The 18,823-nt window shown below is 35.2% G+C and overlaps 1 protein-coding gene across 1 annotated transcript; it reads left to right on the forward strand.

Moving 5' to 3' along the window:
- The first annotated feature begins 1,672 nt into the window (after nucleotides 1-1,672).
- LOC106169801 (uncharacterized) lies at nucleotides 1,673-18,772 on the forward strand. Its single transcript, XM_013549417.2, has 4 exons — nucleotides 1,673-2,241; nucleotides 2,496-2,573; nucleotides 11,789-11,818; nucleotides 12,125-18,772. The coding sequence occupies exons 1-4, from the start codon at nucleotides 2,134-2,136 to the stop codon at nucleotides 12,188-12,190; spliced, it is 282 nt and encodes a 93-aa protein (XP_013404871.1). The 5' UTR covers nucleotides 1,673-2,133; the 3' UTR covers nucleotides 12,191-18,772.
- The last annotated feature ends 51 nt before the right edge of the window (nucleotides 18,773-18,823 follow it).

An 18,823-nucleotide genomic window follows, 5' to 3' on the forward strand; every position in this document is an offset into this window, starting at 1 on the left:
CGTATTTTTGACTCTATTGGCCAGGAAGAACTTTTCAGGTCACTCCCATCTGAATCCCCCCAAAATCCCTCTTGATAGATACGCTTAGTCGCTAGACTGTGTGCAATTCCAAACGATTCTCCTGGAAAACATTCCACAGCGCCAACAAAGTTCGTCGTTTTATTATTTTTTTTTTAGATTCTAGAAAAAAATCACACGAAACGACCATCTTATTTTTCCTCTTGCAATTAGTCATTCGTTTTACTTACTTGATCTATTAAGTACGTAATTGCACACTTTACAATATAAAGTTTGCAAAATTAAAACTGTTTTTAATCATAAATTTCTGATTTTTCCTTACTGAAATTATGGCGCTGAATTTTTATATTGTTGAATTCACTTAAATTTCGAAGCAGAAAGCTATCAGTTTAAAATAACTTGTTTGTCTGACAATTTATTGGAGAAAAGAATAAAATAGGCAAACACTTCCTCCGTTCTGGAGAGTGGGTACTTTTTTGATAAAAATATGTTTGCAATTTCATATTATAACTATGATTAAAGGTGGGTAAGGTAGGGAATTCAACCTGCTAAAGTAAGTGCTGGTTTAAAGAAACCAAAACTAAGTGCAATACTGAATCCAACTTTCAGCATGTAGAATTTAAAATTTTAAGAGCAGTTACCAGTGTAGCATCCAAGTCTGTAGAAATTCTTCAACACAGTCTGTGCGGAATTCCAAGCTGGAGATACAAGAAACGAGCCTCAAAAACAAATTTTACTCTACAAGGACACAATCCTGCAGAAGTTTTAAATGAACTGTATACGGGATCTCAGTCTGTAGATATTCTAAAGCTAACTCCGTGGACGTGGAAATTCTACTTTGTAAGCAAACCTTACGCTCGGAACCGCAGTCTGAAGATTCTATTCAAAACGAACTTTACACGTTGCCGTAACTAGCTATATACTACAGGTATACGTGGGAGTTCTATTGCCAACTTTACGCGGGACTGCAACATGTAGAAATTCTAAAGCAATTATAACGTAGCCTACGCGTAGAACAGCCTTTCTATAACAAACTTAGGTGAAAGACCAGTCAGTTCGGGGCTTAAACTGCATCAAGTGTTGAAACAATCTCTCAACGAATCTCGTGACTTGGAGAACTGCCATTGGACCGTTTGGACAACGCATCCTGTTACATCGTCTCTTCGTCGAATTTGCTCACAATGAAACTAAGATAACGTGAGTGTTGTATGTTAGGAAGAAGTAGATAGTCCAAGAAACCAGAAAATAGGATGTGCGTTACACTACCTCCAAAGTCCAATATAGAAGAAGCCTAAAAGGGGCTAGACGCAATACCAAGCTAAAGAAATTCCTAAGCAAACCACTAGGTGGACCCCTGTGACTCGCGTCAGATATCACTACATTTTATTTTTTAACCACCATGAAATTTTATTAATGCATGCACACATAAATTTTCAAAAAAACGCACCTTGTTATTTCTTCCACGCTTTTTAAAATTGTTCGTGATTCACGATGGGTGTGAACAAGTAATACCGGCGGTGACTGAATGGACGTCTAGCAAATATATAGGGTCTCAGCCACGTGACCTGGGTTGTACTCTCCCTCCTTGTTTTACGACCGCAAAAACCAAAACAATGCGCGGTATGGAGCTATCGTTTGCCAAAAATCTCACCCTTCGGTTATCTCATTCAGCTTGAAAGAACCTGGGCTGCACCAGCGCCCTCTTTCAGGGTCAAAAGGAACTAAATTCGTACGCTAATCCCCATTCATAAAGTTACACTGAAAGGCCAAGGCTATTTGTGATCAGCCACCCACGCGGGATTTTTGTGGTCACAAGGACCTCAGGGGTACGAGGCAGGAATTTTATACACCTGACTAGATCTAGCACGTGCTCAAGATCTCTCATTAGGTGAAAAATTGCGCTCAAAAGCTTCAGAACGAAGAGAAAACCGAGGAAAGCGAGCACCACGTTTTCTCTGTGAAGACTTGACGTCGGGGCAAGCAGCTCAGAATACATTGGGGTCAAGCCGAGTCGGGAAATTTTCGCCCGAGCGTCCAATCTCAGCTCCGCGGCCAGCTTAGGTCGATTGACCGTCGGAGAACAATCAATAATCTTGTCAGCTATCGGATTAAACAATGTCAGAACCGCAGGCCTCGACTACCCAACCGCCTTCTGAGGGTACCCCGACTGAGCCCCCGCCGAAAAGACCCCGTGGAAGACCGCGGAAGCCACCGCCGGCCGAGGTATGCAGGCCTCCCAAATTTTCTTTTCATCTCACGCCGATTAGTGGGGCTTATGTTTGCCCCAGTGGTCGCAGTATTATGAATATAGCAAAGCCTTGGTCGCTCACTAGCTGCGTGCTTTGCAATGTGAAATCTATGCAAGGCACTTTAACTGACCTAGTTCCCATGTCAACATTGCAGCGTGCATGCTGCATGAACGGGATGAATGCGTTGCTCCTTGGAATAATTTATTTTTCATTTCCGTGTCGTTTCAGCCGATAGAGCCCAAGCCCAAGCGACCCAGAGGGAGACCCAAGGGGAGTAAAAATCGCCCAGTTTTTAAGGCACCGACGGTGAGTTTGCGTTGATTTTTCGCTCGGGTCATTGACAGTTCGCAGTCAGCTGATCGTTGGCTGTTTCGTGTTCGCTCAACTTACATGCAGTGGAAAATACCGTTCTGCATATGCTGACGGTATTTTTTTAAGCGGGGTCAAAGAATTACACACTGCTAAAACGCGAGGGGTGTAGGGAAATTTCTGCGGCTTTACGTTGCAGCATAATATGAAATTCTGCAACATTTATGTAACGATTTCTTTTCCAACAAAGATCGGAGGTATTTTTTTATTTATTTATGTAACCTCGGTAATTTATTACAAGGCGCTTTGCATACATGTAGCTTTCGATGCGGTGAAGGAGGCATAGTCAAAAGGAACTTGGATCTGTAGACGTTCGTAAAGGTATGAAAATTCCAACCTGATCGTTATAATGTGTAATATTAGTATTGGTAATTTAACAAACTAAGAACTGCAGAAGAAATGTTAATCCACGTCGGTGGCTTACTGTTCGCCTGAGCTGCAAGGTGAATAGAGGACGCAAGGGGAACGTTTGGGGAAGGGGGGAGAGGGGGGGGGTTAAACTGCAAGTAAGAGTGTGAAATGAACCAGAATATATAATATAGTAATAATAGTTGAGCTAATCATACACCTTGGAATGTTAATGCAGTCTTGTGACTTCAGTATGTAGGAGTAAAATCCCCTGTGCCCAGTCACAAGGTAGTGACTCAAACGCGTGGGCGGGGAGGGATAGAAGTCCGACCACTTTCTTTTCCTTTGCATAACTCTGTAATTTTAACCCCTGGAATTTGCTTCCCCCCACACAGGTGAGTGGGAGAGGGAGAGAGGTTGACTTTTCAAAAATTAAAGTCAACATTTTCAACAATATCATCATCAAGGGCAGTCTTGTGACTCTGGTCTGTTGTTTGTGAAAAGCACGTTTGTATGGTGTATTTAGGGTTTACTCGTGGGCGGCAAGGGAGATAGGGCTCTTTAAAAATTTGTTTGCTGTCTTTTGGACAGAGTAGTGTTATGTTCAAACTTGGTTTTATGGTCAATCAGCACCACGTCAAATAAGTTGATAGTAAAAACAGTGTAGGGTGTGTGCTGAGGTAAAAGGTTTGCTGAAAGTCTGGCCTTTTAAGATTTTTGAGTGCCAATCAAACTCTGGCATTGCCATCTCCATATGGATTAGGACAGCCTAAAGCTAGGGCAATAAGCAACTTTTTTTACTATTTTGTAAAAAGTTTTTGGCGAAATTATGAAAATAGTTATAGATTAGTTTTTATCAACTCTTTTATTTTTTATTTTATTTTTTTGTGTTCTTATCTTTTCATGCAGGGAAAAGATATTGGGTAGTTACTGTTCAAAGAAGATGTGCATAACGCTCGAATTTTTTGCACAAAATAATTTTATTCTTATAATGATTGTATAACTATTTTTCTGTAGTTGAACTGTTCTCAAATATTTGTCTTTACTAGGAATTCAAAGCCGTCTCTTTCAGCTTAGTTTGAGAACAGATTTCCAATGTGTTTTTTCATCCTATTCTTTGATAGATAAACTTTTTACTTTTTGAAAATACCAAAAGTATTAAAAACTCTTATTCACAAAATTTGTTTTTTAAACTTAAAAGTTGCTTTTAAAGTCAAATTTTACCACAAAGCCCAATCCAATGCCACCATATAGCTTCAAATAGTATAATTTAGAGAAGTGCAAAAAATCACACCAATTCTTAACATTTTCATTTTCAAGATTGGTCCACAAAAAACTGCCTCAGAGTTGAATTAATTGAGTATTAACATTTTTAATTTTGAGCAAACTTGGTCCATGGCACAAGGCCATTATAAAGTTCAGGGCAAAAGTTAAGGAAGAAAAGTTCTAAGGATAAACCTGGGAGATAAACTAGAATTCATGTAATGTTATTGATCAAGTAAACTCTTTGATAAGAAGTGCCCACTCACGGTAGATAAAACTTCTGAGAGCTACATTTGATGATTTAGACAAGTATTGCACAATATTTGTGATGTAGTTTATTTTCAGTTGCAGTTTTATTTAGGGGATGGGGGAAGGGTCACACAAAATTTGAGCAAGATAATTTACAGCCACAATTTAAGTTGCTGTGTTCTTTTTGTACTCTGGCTTGGTTTTGTACTGGTTTTGAAGTTTTCCTTTTCTTCCCTACAATTTATGAAAGATAATGAGCTTTAGTGCAGTGTTATTCAAGCTGTCAGTTGCTATGTTCTTGTCATCTTGCTTTTTTAAAAGTAGATATATAAGTTTTTACTTTCGATTTCCTTTTTTCCTAATTGTGCATTTTAAAACTGTGTGATGAAGGAAGCATTTAGCAGGACATGTTTAGAGTAATTTGGAACTTCCCCTATAGATATCACATAAGTCTTTTATCCTTGGGTCAATGAACTATTGGATTTGTGAATTATAAAACACAAACTAATTGCTGTTTTCTCTTAAAAATTCTTCATTGTATTTTTTCAAAAGAAATTTCCACAGTAGGAAAATAAAATGTTTGTCATTAGCTTTTCTACTTTGTTTTAGATATCAAAGATGCCAAGTTACACTATTTTTTTGAAGTTGATTATTTTTTAAAGAGCATTTGACATCAATGTTTTCCCTGATTCCATATTTGTTATAAATCAAGTTTCATACAGAAAAAGATTTTGTGGAAGAGGCTTGTATTGAGTGACAAAGGATTGATTTTTAAAATCTTCAAATTTGATGAAAATATTAAGTTTAATTTAGTTAAGAACAGGCTTTTTATAGAAAAAGAGAAGAGATCTTTTTATTTATCAAGTTTTTATTCATTTTTGAGGATGACTTGTGGCTGATGCACTTTATTCCTTGGAATAAGGAGGGTGGTTGGCATGAGTTTATTTCCGAGGCTGCCCTTCTTTTGTCTTATGGTCAGAATTTCTTTATTTCAGCGACATTTATATAGTTAAAGAATAAAAGAAGAACATAAATTGTTCTATTTACCTACAATAGTAAGCAGATCTTGTGAAAGTTTTTAGATGCTACACGGTCAATTTATTAACCTTTATCTCTGTCTCTTTATCTTCCAACTTTTGAAAAGAATTATCCAAACCTTTAGATCCAAAGCTTGGCCATTATAAGTAGAAGATATTATACAACAATACTACTTCACTCAAGTTATGAAGCATTAATTGTTTTTTAAGTTTCCTGCTATGAAAATGGAACTTCATAATGCTGATCACCAATTGCTTCAGTGCATTTATTTTACCAAGATATTTTAAAGGTAAAATAGGCAAATGTTGGAAGTAAAGTCTCCATCAAAATACATTGCCTTGTTGTTTTAACTGAACAATTTTCTTTTAAAAGTGTTGTATTTTTCTTCACATTCCACCAACTATTCAGAGACTTGGACATATATTGGATGGATTAAAAAAGAATAGAATTTCGTTTATTGCTGTGACATAGCACTGTGTCTTTTGAACTTAATAACTTGAGTCGATAGCTTCATAATACTCATGGGCTGTAAAACTGACTAAAACAAAAGTCTTATAAAGCAAGATATAACAGAATTTTGAATCAGTCATACATGAAAAACTGTGGCCCTTTTTTCCCTTCAGTCTAATACAGATAATTTATTAAAATTCATTGTTGTTGGCGATTAGTTAATTAAATGACAGGTGATTGAGAATGTGCTGAAGATTTGAATAGGGTAAGAAATTGCAAAAATATGACCAGTTGTAATCGAGTCAAAGGTCATTTTGAGGTCAGAGGTGCAGTTAAAGACATCTTTTCTGGATGTAGTGGACACATTTATCTAGACTACAACCACAGGAGGTTGATGATATAGACGTTTTGATATGAAGAAAGAAGCTGCATTGAAAGATAAGTGGGTGACCAGCAAATGTCAGTAGATATAGGTAAGGAAGATACTAGGTTGATATGTTGGTAGGTAGGAGGGGAGGTAAGTAGGTAAGAAGGGTACTAGGTACTGTTTTTATAGGGGGGGGGGTAATGCGCTTTTAAACTGGCAAAGGTCTGTTCTTGTTAAGATTTTATCTAGGTATACAAAAGGTTCATGGTAAAAGGTCCGCTTTTTCAGAAAAGACCCCCCCCCCCCTTGAAATTGCTGGCTGCGGGCCTGTACAAATAGTTTTTGATGAAGGACATCTAAACAGTTCATAAAACTAAAAAAGTATGCGCAACATTTCAACTTCAAAGCAGTGGATTTATACTTTTTATCTGCTCTTTTTGGCAAACCATCAGAATTTCTTGAAATTCTTTTTTGTTATTTAAATTGTTCAGATTAAAATTTCTGAATTGCCTTAAAAGACTTGACCAAGAGGAAGAACCAAGTTTCACACACAAAAAATGTAATTTGATTTTCACCATTTTTAAATAATTAAAATAAATGTCTAAAAAATGCTAATTAAAACTCTTATTTTGACAGACTCTTTGGATCAAAGTTGACAAATTTTTTCTTTAACTCTAATTAAAGATGTTATGTGCATAGAAGGCACCATCGGACCCTTTCTTAGAGGGGATCTGTTAAAGTGAAAAATGTGTTAAAACAGATTTTATTCAAAGAATAGTGACACAGTTAGACAATGCAACTCACGGATGGAAGTCTTGGGGATTCACTGGAAGAAAGGAAAAGGAAAAGAGACGAGAATGACTCAATTGTAGGAAGTTTTAAGTGGTAGAAAAGGAAATTGCGTATTGAAAGTGAATTCAGACAGTTAGTGCGGTACTCTAACGTTCTTCCATGTTTAATAGAAATATTTATATTTATGTGCAAGTTATATACATATTATGGATGGAAGAATGAAAAAGTAATTGCTCAGTGCATCTGCTGGGAGTATGCTTTTGGGATGGGCAGGGGGGGTTCTTAATACAATTTTTTTAAAAGTTGTAACTGAATAACTTTAGATTTAACTTATTAGTTTTCATGACTTTTACATATAAATGTGTTTTAAATATGATAGTTCAAACATTATTAAATCATCTTTTGGTTTGCAGTGGCATTAACTATTTCTAGAAATATTTTTATTGTGTGTTACTGAAATAAAAATTGTTATATTTATATTGAATCAAGTCTGCGTTGCACAACTTTTTTTTGTACAATTCAAAATCACCTTATTTCCTGTGTTTATATGTTTGAGTTTCTGTACATATGTGTACATTCATGCATGTGTGCGCGCAGCTTGTGACCAATTTCTGTGAGAGAAAATTGGCAGACGCCCCCCACTCAGCATTTCATGACTGGGGGAAAACAAATGAAATCATGGTTCTCTTTTATAAAACTCAAAGAATTCTTTTTGTATATCAAAAAATAATGTCTGAAAAATGGATCAGAGTCATTCTATAAAAAAACTTATTAATTGGAGGATTTGTATTAAATAAGTAAAAGATATGTGTTAATTTAACCAAGAGCGAAAGATTTCACACACAATTGTTTTTAGAGATGTTGTAATGAATTTTTTTTGAAAAGGCTCCAGTTGTAATAGTTATATGGCTGGCAACATGAACAGGAATATGAACAGTAACATTTTCGCTGAACTGGAAATGGGAATTGTTCATTGTCAAACAGTGTGCAAATGTCTGATTACAGTAATGACTGAAAGCTTTTAAAATCGGCAAAATCAGAATAGTTCTTTCTGTCCTATCCTCTCTAAGTATGGGGCCGTGTGAGGATGTTTGACTTAGTGCACATGTCTGTGTATTTGGAAGGGGGGGGGCGGGAAATAAGTGATTATTTGTTTAAGTGCATGTGTGTGTGTGTTTGTGTGCGTGCATGCATGTGGACCCTGTTTGACCAATTTTTGTCACAAATTTTTGTGAAAGGATACTCCCCCCCCCTCCCGACCATCCTATATGTTTGTCCCTTCAAACTTTGTTTTCAAGTTTGATCGCAAGGATTTGCTTTGCAAATACGAGATAACCCAAAAGAAACATCTTTTGATATGTAATAGATATAAAAATGTGTTATCAGGAGAAAAGTACACCAGTAGTTGCGGTGAGAGTAAACATGTTGTGGAGAAATGTTCCGTTAGGAAATATTTATGTCAATTTTGTTTTCTTAAACCTGATTTTCTCTGTTTAAATAGCCTTTTTTTCTGTCCCAAGGGCATAGTGTCTTTTTAAAGCAATAAAATAATTACTATGCTCAAAATAAGCATTCAGTCTCTCCTCTGTCTGTCTCTTTTGAATGCGTATTTAAGTTGATTGGAAATAAATAATAGATTGTACATACAAGAAAATTTACTTTTCATTTTTGCATTGAGGTTCCTTGTCAGACCCCTTCAATAAAAGTGGTTAGCTTTGAATAAAAGCTATTTAATACTCTAGGTTTTTCATTTCTTTCTTGAAAGAGAAATTTCTTTTCCTTAAAATTGGCACTGATGTATCTAGGGGCGAATGTGTACAGCTTAAGAAATTAATTTTGCCGAGGACAGAAGAGATGATGGTATAATTGTCCATTGTGAAATGAAAGGCTAATATATGATTTAAAAAATACATTTTCGTAGTTTATTTTCTTGCATGTGCAAACTGTAGGCATGTAAATTTTGTTTAGACTTTTCTTACAATTCGAATATGATGAGTTGTGTTTCCTGAAAGAAGATTTGTTTATTTATGTCTTAAAAACGAAGACTCAAAAGTTTTGAAAAGTGAGTTGGAATAATGTTAGAAGGTTCGTTTTTTTCCAAAAAAAGTGAATAGAAGTGGTAGAAACAGAAACACCCTCTCTCTTTTCCCTCCCTCCCTCCTTCTGGTCCTGTTTTACCATGAGTGTTTTACAAAGTTCACACACTGAAGTATTCTGATTGTAAAAAGATGATCACGCCGCGGCTCCATGTTCAAGCGTGCGTACTCCAAACCCCCCAGTGTTACATTTATATAGAAAGAGTCCCCAACTTCAATCTTTTCACCCCCTTTAAGGACCCACAGAATGACTTCTCCTAACAACTTGAAAGAACTGTAAAAACATCAGAAGGAAGAGGTAAAGTCAAGTACACTGAATGTGGAAGCAAAATAAACCCAAACAGAACAAAACCAGGTACAAAAAGCACTGGGGTCAAGGAAATGGCTGACAATTGGTATCATTGTCTGTGTTAAGAAAAACTTGGCAATTTTTGTGCTCAAGGGGAGTTTTTAAATAAAGTTGACTCAGTGCAAGATGCAGAGAAAAAGGAAGGTCACTTCAGCACGAGATGAACAGCATGATGTTGAGTGACCTTGGTTTTGAATCCTAAAAATGATGACATTTTAGATTAAAAAGGAGGGGAGTTTGAGCTAGAATAAAACAAGTTTACCTAGTCAACCAATGGTCCCTCAAATCCTACAAATCCTCCTCAGAAATTTGGAACTGAAATACCACAAAAAAGGGTTACATAGCTTTCAGGTAAATCTATTCACCTGCAAGAATTTCCATTGCTTTAATTGTTTCGTTTGAGGAAATGAAACTGAACTGAAAAATTTAAGATTCTGTTCTGATGATCTGGAGACAAGTGGGTAAATTAAGTGCAATGAGGGGTCAAGCTGTAAAATGTGATGGAGAGTCAATTTTTAAGACTGCATTCCCACAGATTTAGATTGATCCATCTAGATTGACCTTACTCCCTGGGGGTTCATGTTAAATTGATGTCAGCCGAGAGCGTACGGACCTAAATTACCCCCTAACAGCTTTTAATAGGCGGGACAGACATGTAAGCCAGCGAAGCTGACAGTAATCAAGTGAGACTCCCCATAGATCGATCTAAAATCTATGGGAATGCAGTCTAAGACCTCATCAAGGTTGCTTTGTAACCTAATGCTCTCATAGTAAAGCCCCCCCCCCCCCCTTTCCAGCAAATTGTTCTATTCATGGAAAAATGTTTGAAGGCAAATTTACCGTAAAGTGAAAAGAAGGTGAAGCTCAAAACGTTACTGTTTCTGAGACAATGTTGCTTTAAAATTTTCAAATACTCATTTTATTGTAAACTGGAGGCAGAGCATGGACACATTAAAATAATTAAGCTGGTGATTGCACAGCATGTAAACTGAGCAACTTCACTTTTGCTTATCAGTGTGAGGTGGCATCACACATATCTGAGCTTAAATATATGTAGACGGGTGTTACTAGTGTGAGGCTCTTTGACTCAAATCTATCAAAAGTTGCTGCGATCTAAATAACCTTAATGTTGAAGCATTCCACAAGTCTGGCCTTAATGGTTAGGAGGTCATGTAAGTACATGGGAATTTGGGCAATTGCTGTCTGCTGCCATTGAGGCGTAACCGTGACTTGTTGAATGATATATGCTCCATTATTTAAACACCAGCGAAGTGGTTGTAAATTGGGAGAGAGGAAAGGAGCTTGATAATTATTTCTGCTAATGTGTAAAACAAAAATTGAAAATTTTGTAGTGGATATATTTCAGCAGGGAACTTTGATTAAGGAACAGAACTGTTTTTTTTTCTGTGATAAGTGGATCGATAGTTAAGATGTTTTATTAATTAAAACCTTTCCCACAGAATTTGTCTTTAAAAATTATTGAAAATATAATTCACTTGTTTGAAGTACATTATTAGGGCAGCTTGAAGGTTTGTCTGTTAGTCTGAATATGAAGTTAATTGTTTTGAAAATTAATTCATCATTTCAAAATGACATTGGTCAGGAAAACTTCGGGCAGAATTATTGGATCGTAGAGGTTATCATGCTGCAGGCCCATCTTATCAAAGGCCGTTAAGTTCAAATTTTCACTGTTCTGAGACTTAAAACTTAAAAAAGGACATTGGAAGTTTTTAAACTAGTATATAGTACTTGATCTGTCAGTCATTTGATTTGAAAAGTCCAAATTGCCATAGGTTTCTGAGAACTATTTTTCTTTTGTCTTTTTGTCAAAGATTGTTTTTTTTATTATATTTTTCGTACATTTTTTGATGCACCCTGCATGACATAGAACTACTACAACCTTTACCACCAGTTGATGAATAAAGCAATACCTGGAAGCTCAGGATCTAACGAATTCAAAAATACACGTACAGCCGGATGATTGGAGCCTTTGATGCTTTTTACCATCACAGACAAATCATGGATATCAACATGCCGAGGAGAGGTTGAGGAAACCCACACCCCATCCGCCTGCCCCCACCCCTGGGCAGAAAAAAAAATTGAAAAATAGAAGATAGAAAAATAACCAGTATGTCACATTTTTAGTATATGAAATATGCTTCTTATGATATTGACAGAATTCTATTTTTGTTCTTTTCAGAGCAGTGGAAGAGGTGTCAAATCAACAGAGGTATGTTAAAAAAATTCACTAAATCATGATAGATCTCCAAGTTGAAGGTAGCACCTCATTGAAATGATATATGAATTTTTCATGCATATTGTTCATTAAAATGACAACAGTATGATTATCTGAAATCTTAATTTGAACTTTTTGCTCTGAAACATGCTTTCATTTGAATCATTTATTATTGCAAATAATCTGATATTGAATTTTTGTGAAGCGAAATATATCTCCAACCATCACAGGCTAATAAGGGACAAAGTTATGTTTGATTCAAATTGTATTTCTATCTATGTATTTTTTTTTCGTAATTAGAGAAAGAGCGAAGTAGAATCACAACATGAGAAAAAAGAGGAAAAGACAGAAACTTCCAGCTCTTGAGCTTCAGTTACCATGCCAACAGTAAAACCTCCCACAAGGTGTCACCACTGTTCTGTTGTGGTCACCGTGGAAACCAGTTACCATAAGAAGCAAATTAGAAATATTCAATGCCTAGGTAATATTAGCCGAGATGCTTTCAGTATGAGTGGAAGAAGAGTGGAGAATGTTACTTTACAATCAATATCTTCCATTTTGCTATATAGCTGTGATCAGAGGCGTTAAAATGTTTTTCTTTATTAGTGAAGATTGCAGACTGTAACTGTCCGAGAGTTAATTTTATCTTCTGTCCCTCTCTCCAAATCTTATCAATAACATTTGCATAGTTACTATATTTCTGCACCCTATAACTGGTATTTTAAAGTGAAATGTGTTTGTGTGTTATTTGTTTAGGATTATTGTATTTATCTAGAACATGTAAAACTGCATAGTCACATTTACACACTGCCGCTGGAGATGACAGCGATCCAAAGTGGCACATACTTGAATTTGTATAATCAAGCAGGATTATTGGCACAATAGATAATAAGGCAAATGTCTCAAGAGATGAGGTAGATTGCTTTACTTCATGTGCATTCTTTGATGAAACTGATCTTGTTTGTTCATTTGTGTGCCACCCCTGTATAAATTTAACTAGTAAGGGTTACAGTCAACTTTTTAAAATTAGCTAGAGGTTGTAGAATTACCACATACTTTAAGTGTGTTAATGCTATATATTTTAAACGGAGCCTAAAATTTCAGCATTGCTACTTGCTTGACTGAATTTATGTGAGTAAGAAATGTATGGGTGTATTTACACTAGCTCAGATAAAACGATCCAAGTGACAAGGTTCAAATTGTCTAATTTCACTTAACTTGGCTAAGTAGGTAAATTCCCAAGATGTCTGTTGTGTGTTCATCAGTTTGATTGCAATTAGCATCAGTTTAGTGATAGCCTACATCAGTTCGAATCCATTCACAATGAAGCTAACTTAGACCTGATATACAATGCATCGCTATATGCACAAATTAACCAGCTTGCTAGTTATATTGATAAGGATGTCTTTTGACATTAAGTGAAAAATTTTAAATCAGTTTTAGAGGTCATAGCTTTCTTCATTTGGAGAAAAATTTTCCCTTTGAGCTGCCTTGGTCATACCAATGTAAAAGATTAAAAAATCCAAAATATTTTAGAGGTCTCACAAAACTCTGACAGGGAATTGAAGATTTTAATTTTAGGATGCATGTGTAACAAAACTATTTTTGGGGAGGAGGGGCCTTTGATGTTTTGAAAGTTTTTGTATTCATTTTCCTCCCTGCAAATAGTGAAAATAGTCAACGTTGGGCTAGAAATCGGCAGTGGGGAGATTGAGATGTCCATTTTGTACAAAAGATTTAAAGAATGTTTTAACTTTTTGTGAGAGTGTGATAAAATGTGTCTTTTGCCTCTGTTTTAATTAAAAAGCCCTTAGAGAGCAGAGGAAGTGATTACACGGTCTACTTCAATTTGACAGCCCTAGTTTTTTTTCCATCCTAGGGTAAAAAAAAGAGGCTTACCAACTATGTTTGACTTACTTTTTTATTTTTCGACTAGATGCATAAACGTGTGTAAAAAAAGGTCAATGCCCTTTAAGGCTAGACATTTAATTTTTTCTGTGACAATTGCTTTTATTTAGAGGTGTTTTATTAACATTCAAATCTAGTTGTTATACCTTTTACAATTGGGTGGGACTCTACACTGAAAAAAAAAAATGTTTTAACTCAGACAGTTATTTGTAATGTCCCTTTGAAATTCAAGATGCATGACTGAAAACATGAAAGATTATAACTTACATTTTAGTTGTACTTTTGTTAGCAGAATTTATTTTGCTAACAACAAACATGCTTAGATAATTTCAGTGAATTTTAAGTGACACATCTTTCAACAGAATGCAATGGCTATTTTAGGACGTCACAAACAAAACATTTAATGTATTTGGTTTGTCTGCTGGTCAGACATACCAACAGTACACTATTTACAGAAACGAAATAAAAAAGAAAAATTTAAGAAAACATTTTAACATTTGGGACAAAAGACAGCAAAAGAAATATAATGGCATTGGAATTTTGAGGCTTGGTCATTCTTTTTGCATATGCATTTTACGAATTTGAAGAAATTAGTAGTTAAATGCTTATTAATGTTTTGATTAGTAGTACTTTGTGAAAGTATTTTAAGAACAATATATTCCTTTGAGATAAATAGGAAAATATGCTTGGAGCAATTTTTAATTGTAACAATTTTAATCCATGTACACAATTAATCTTAAGAACAAAAATCAATTAAGTTAAGGCAAAATGTTAACCACCTGTCAATCAATGATATACTGTTGAAAACCTCGTATCCTAAGTGATGGTTTGAAATTAGATTTTATCATCACATAAGTTTTTAACTTTTATCAACCATTTTTATTTATTCTTTGACATCTATTCGCCAATTTTTTGACTGAGCCCCAGTCACATAAGAAGTTATGGTATCAGAAACTAAGTCACCACATATTTGTATTTTATTTTACTGTGGTTAGATGTAGAAAGTATCTGAGATTTTTCCCACAAAATATTGCAACCGCCTATACAACAACAAAAGACTAGGTAAATTCATAACTAATGTCGCAGTTTTTCAATGTTTAAAGTTGCACAAACATATAACATAGTAACTTCCAAAATTCAACATGATTTCCAAATTTATCCATCTGCAAATATGTTGAATTTTGTAGCAACCAGACAGCTGTCTAAAGTTTAAGTATTTCATACGGAGAATGTGTCAAAGAGAAATACCCTACCATACATCATTTTGGTTAATGTGCCCCTTGCTCTCTATGACAGGGCCAATGTTTAACAATTGCTCTAGCTATTTACCTTTACATTGAAGGAATTTTAAAATGACACCTCTTCTACCTGAGTGTGCTAGATGTTGCTGGAGAAAAATTAATGGAGACTGACTGGGTGTAAGGACTCCACTTTGAGGTTGCATATATGTCTGTGTGTCTCCACGTATGAGCACATTAGCAAGCATGCGTGTGCGAATGCAAGTGTGGAAAAAGTTCTTGAAATGTGTAAGGGACTAATATGAGGATTGCGGTTGAGGGAGGGGGGTGGGGGGGGGGGGGGGGGGTGCGCAGAAGCACCAAAGGGGTTTGTTATGGATAGAATAATAATGTAACTAATAGTGTGGAATTTTGCATCCAAATAGAGGTTGATGTTTATTTCAATGTAATTGTCTCATATCCTTTTATATTCTCTTAAAATAAAGAACAATTTGTGTCACGCACCCCCCCCCCCAACCCTCTATCCATTTCTACAGTGGTATTGAATCACATTTTGTTGTGCTCATCTACTGCAATGCTGGAGTTGAGATAAAAAAACATTGCATATATATCTAATAATAAGCACATCCTTGTTGGCAAATTGCTTAAGATTATTTTAAAGAGAGTGGTCCACCCTTTTCAAAATGCAAACAAAAATACTAGTAGTATATTTTAGGGCTTTATATTTTGTAGCTTAGATATTATATATAAATTTGTCAGAGAGGGAAAAACTGGTGTGTTAGAAACTGCCTTGCCCAAACCATAAAATGGCTTTATTGATAATATATAAAGTTTATGATATAGATATACAGTATGATAGTGTCCTCTATAAACATTTAGGAATTATATCCTTAGCATAAGATATATAATATTATATCATATTAAATAGCAGTGCACAATAATGCAGATTATTTAGCCCTACCTCCATGCTGATGTAAGTCAACATGTGAACAGAGCTGTAACAATGTTAATGGTGTTGTTTCCATGGTGACTGTTACATAGCAACTGTAACCATGGAAACCGAGTGGTGAAAATGAAGTCCACTTAAAACAGTATTTTGAAGAGAGGGCGAGGGGTCATTTGTATTTAAGAGTCATGTCGTCTTAACGTTTTTATTTGCTGTGTCTGTTCAGATATTTTATATCTATTTTATTTTAATGAGACTTTTAGTTTTTTTCAAAATAGTTGTTTCGTACTACAAATGATCACATCGAACATTACATCAAACTTGTAAAGTTTCCAAAACTAAATGTAGATTTTATTGAAATATGCTTTGGTTTTTATAATACATTGTTGCCTTTAGTGATCCTTTTTTTTTCATATTCTCTTAGACCCCATTCCCATACACTCCATAAATCTAAGACTCAACTGTGTCATGCCTCCTCATCGCATCAAGTAGAATACAGAGGAACTGGTGTTTATACAAGTATGTTGTAAATGAGGAGAGGCATGTCACTCAGCTAAGCTGATTGCACTTAGCAAAAGACCCTGCAGAGTTGGGTGTATCCATGTAGACCAATGGCATCTATGGGAATGGGATCTTATATCTACATTGGATATATAAATGGAGGAAAGCTCCAAAATTAAGGCCTTATAACAGACATTTCATTGCCACCATGTGTGTTCAATCCAGGCAAGTACTTAACAGAGGTTGTTCTAGAAAACTTTTCACAAAGAAGCTCTGCCCCTAAAGATACAAATGTCTGTCTCTATACATGCAGTCTTTTGACACGTCCAGTACAGACAGCTGAAAGAAGCACAAGGTACAAGAAAACAAATATATTTAGGCCGATGTAATCTAGAACCACTGAATCTTCAAAGTCACGAACATTTTGACCAATAAACCTTTGCACCTCTGAAAGCAACTTGGTGTTGCTCTGCTAATTTTGACCAATCTGAAAACTGATCAAAATCATTACAACGAGGAATTTATATTTGATGGATCTTTTTAGTGTATATTGAGTACAGTATACAGGGTGTCGCCAGTCACAATTTGCCTATTGTCACTATGCTTCTTGGGCTTTGTGCTTTTATTTTCTGGAACAATCTTAAAAGTCTGGGCTCTCCATCTTTACCTACAGTGTCTTCTATCTGTTACAGCACTGTTCATGCTTTGGCTGATACAAATACAGGATTTTTTTTAAAGAAAAAGAAGTCTTTTATTCTTTAATTGTATTGTACATATTTACCAAGACCAGCCATGATTGTACCCCATATATTGCCATACGACGATAATTACTATTGTATAAATATAAGTTTGATCTTATGCTGATTATCAGTCCACTAGGAGCTTGGACAGTGGTCAGTGCTGGACTCGGACAGTGGTCAGACTGGGGTGGATCCGGAGATATTTTCTGACAGTCTTCCAAATTATCTTTGTCGGCACATCCTCCAATTTTGACAGTTTTCTGACATAAAGAAAAAAAAAAAATTAGATGCCCATCAATGTAAACTTCATGAAGACCCAGCAAACAGCTTCCAACTGCTCCTGATGCAGTGAGATCGCAATCTTCTCCCTTATCAAAAACTGTGGGCTTTTTGCAAACTGTTGCTGCAAATTTGCAGGAAGGAATCTATGTAGTAAATGTACTAAATGTTGTACAAACACCGTTTAGAATTTCAAAAGAGAAATAGAACAGATTTAAACAGCATGTGGCACTGGCACTTTCAGTGTTATGTCTTTTGATCAAATCTGAAAGAGAAAAGTAATTAAGACAACACACACAAACTTTTTTCTATGTCCACTTGACCACTCTGATCACTATCTAAGTCTCCTATTGGGTCAGGTACAAATGTGATATGATTCAAATACAGGAGAAATTATTTTTAATTTGTACCTCCATATGTTGCTGTACCCATCATATTGTTTTACAAGTATATATATATCATATAACAGCAAAAACCATAGTTACCATGTACTGTAGGTAGGATATACAACTCGTATAATTAAAAAGGACGTAGAGTATGTTTACCAATGTGAGCCATGATTCAAATTTTTAAGGGTCGCCATTTTGGGGTTATGTTTTGTCATTTTATTTACTGTTATAAGCAATAGATGTGAAATTTGGTTGTCTAAAATGCATTCACGAAATCACAGCAAAGAAATTGGCAGAAGGCATTTGTGCAGAAAATAAGTGAATATTCCTGAAAATGCAAGCAGTTAAAGTATACCCTATCCATAAGTGATGAAAAAATTAACAAATTTATTGAAAATCTATTAACCCATTTTTGAGCTCTTAATTTCTATTTTTCCATGATTAAAAATGAAATTCACCAGTCTCTCTCTATATATATCCATCCACAACGAGTTGGTAAGAACTCGAAACTGGATTTATAGTGGTTTTGTATTACAATCTTAAAATTAATATAGCTTAATTTCATTGAATTGAATACTTAATCTCCACTTGAAATGATCACAATACCAGGTGTATTTATGTCTGCTGTTCTACTGACGAGACAATTATGAGAACTTTCATAACAAATAGTACTTTTTAAAATTTTTTGCAAAGAAGTGGTTGAAGAACTATGAGAGAACAATGCATGGTTACTTGTATAATTATGGGAATTGAAATATCAGTGGTCAAATCATTTTTGAATTTATTGATATTGAACAGGGACAAATTTTACATTAATGATCTTCTTGAAAGCTTACATATCACTTTGGTTTGTTCCGTAAGAGAACTGCATATATATATTTTGAATCTTTGTACTATGTAAAAAGACAGAATATTACTTTTATAATAAAGTTAGATACTTAAAATTATCGATCAATGTTTGTCGCTTGCTAGAAGGTAGGTATGATTTTATTTGGCAT

The sequence above is a fragment of the Lingula anatina genome, chromosome 6 (assembly GCF_051362555.1).
Source record: "Lingula anatina isolate TDL-2025a chromosome 6, LinAna3.0, whole genome shotgun sequence".
Lineage (NCBI taxonomy): Eukaryota > Metazoa > Brachiopoda > Lingulata > Lingulida > Lingulidae > Lingula > Lingula anatina.

Coding starts and splice junctions, on each gene's coding strand:
- LOC106169801 (XM_013549417.2), top strand. CDS start 2,134: ATGTCAGAACCGCAGGCCTCGACTACCCAACCGCCTTCTGAGGGTACC. Junction 2,242..2,495: donor GGAAGCCACCGCCGGCCGAG/GTATGCAGGCCT, acceptor GTGTCGTTTCAG/CCGATAGAGCCCAAGCCCAA. Junction 11,819..12,124: donor GAGGTGTCAAATCAACAGAG/GTATGTTAAAAA, acceptor TTTCGTAATTAG/AGAAAGAGCGAAGTAGAATC.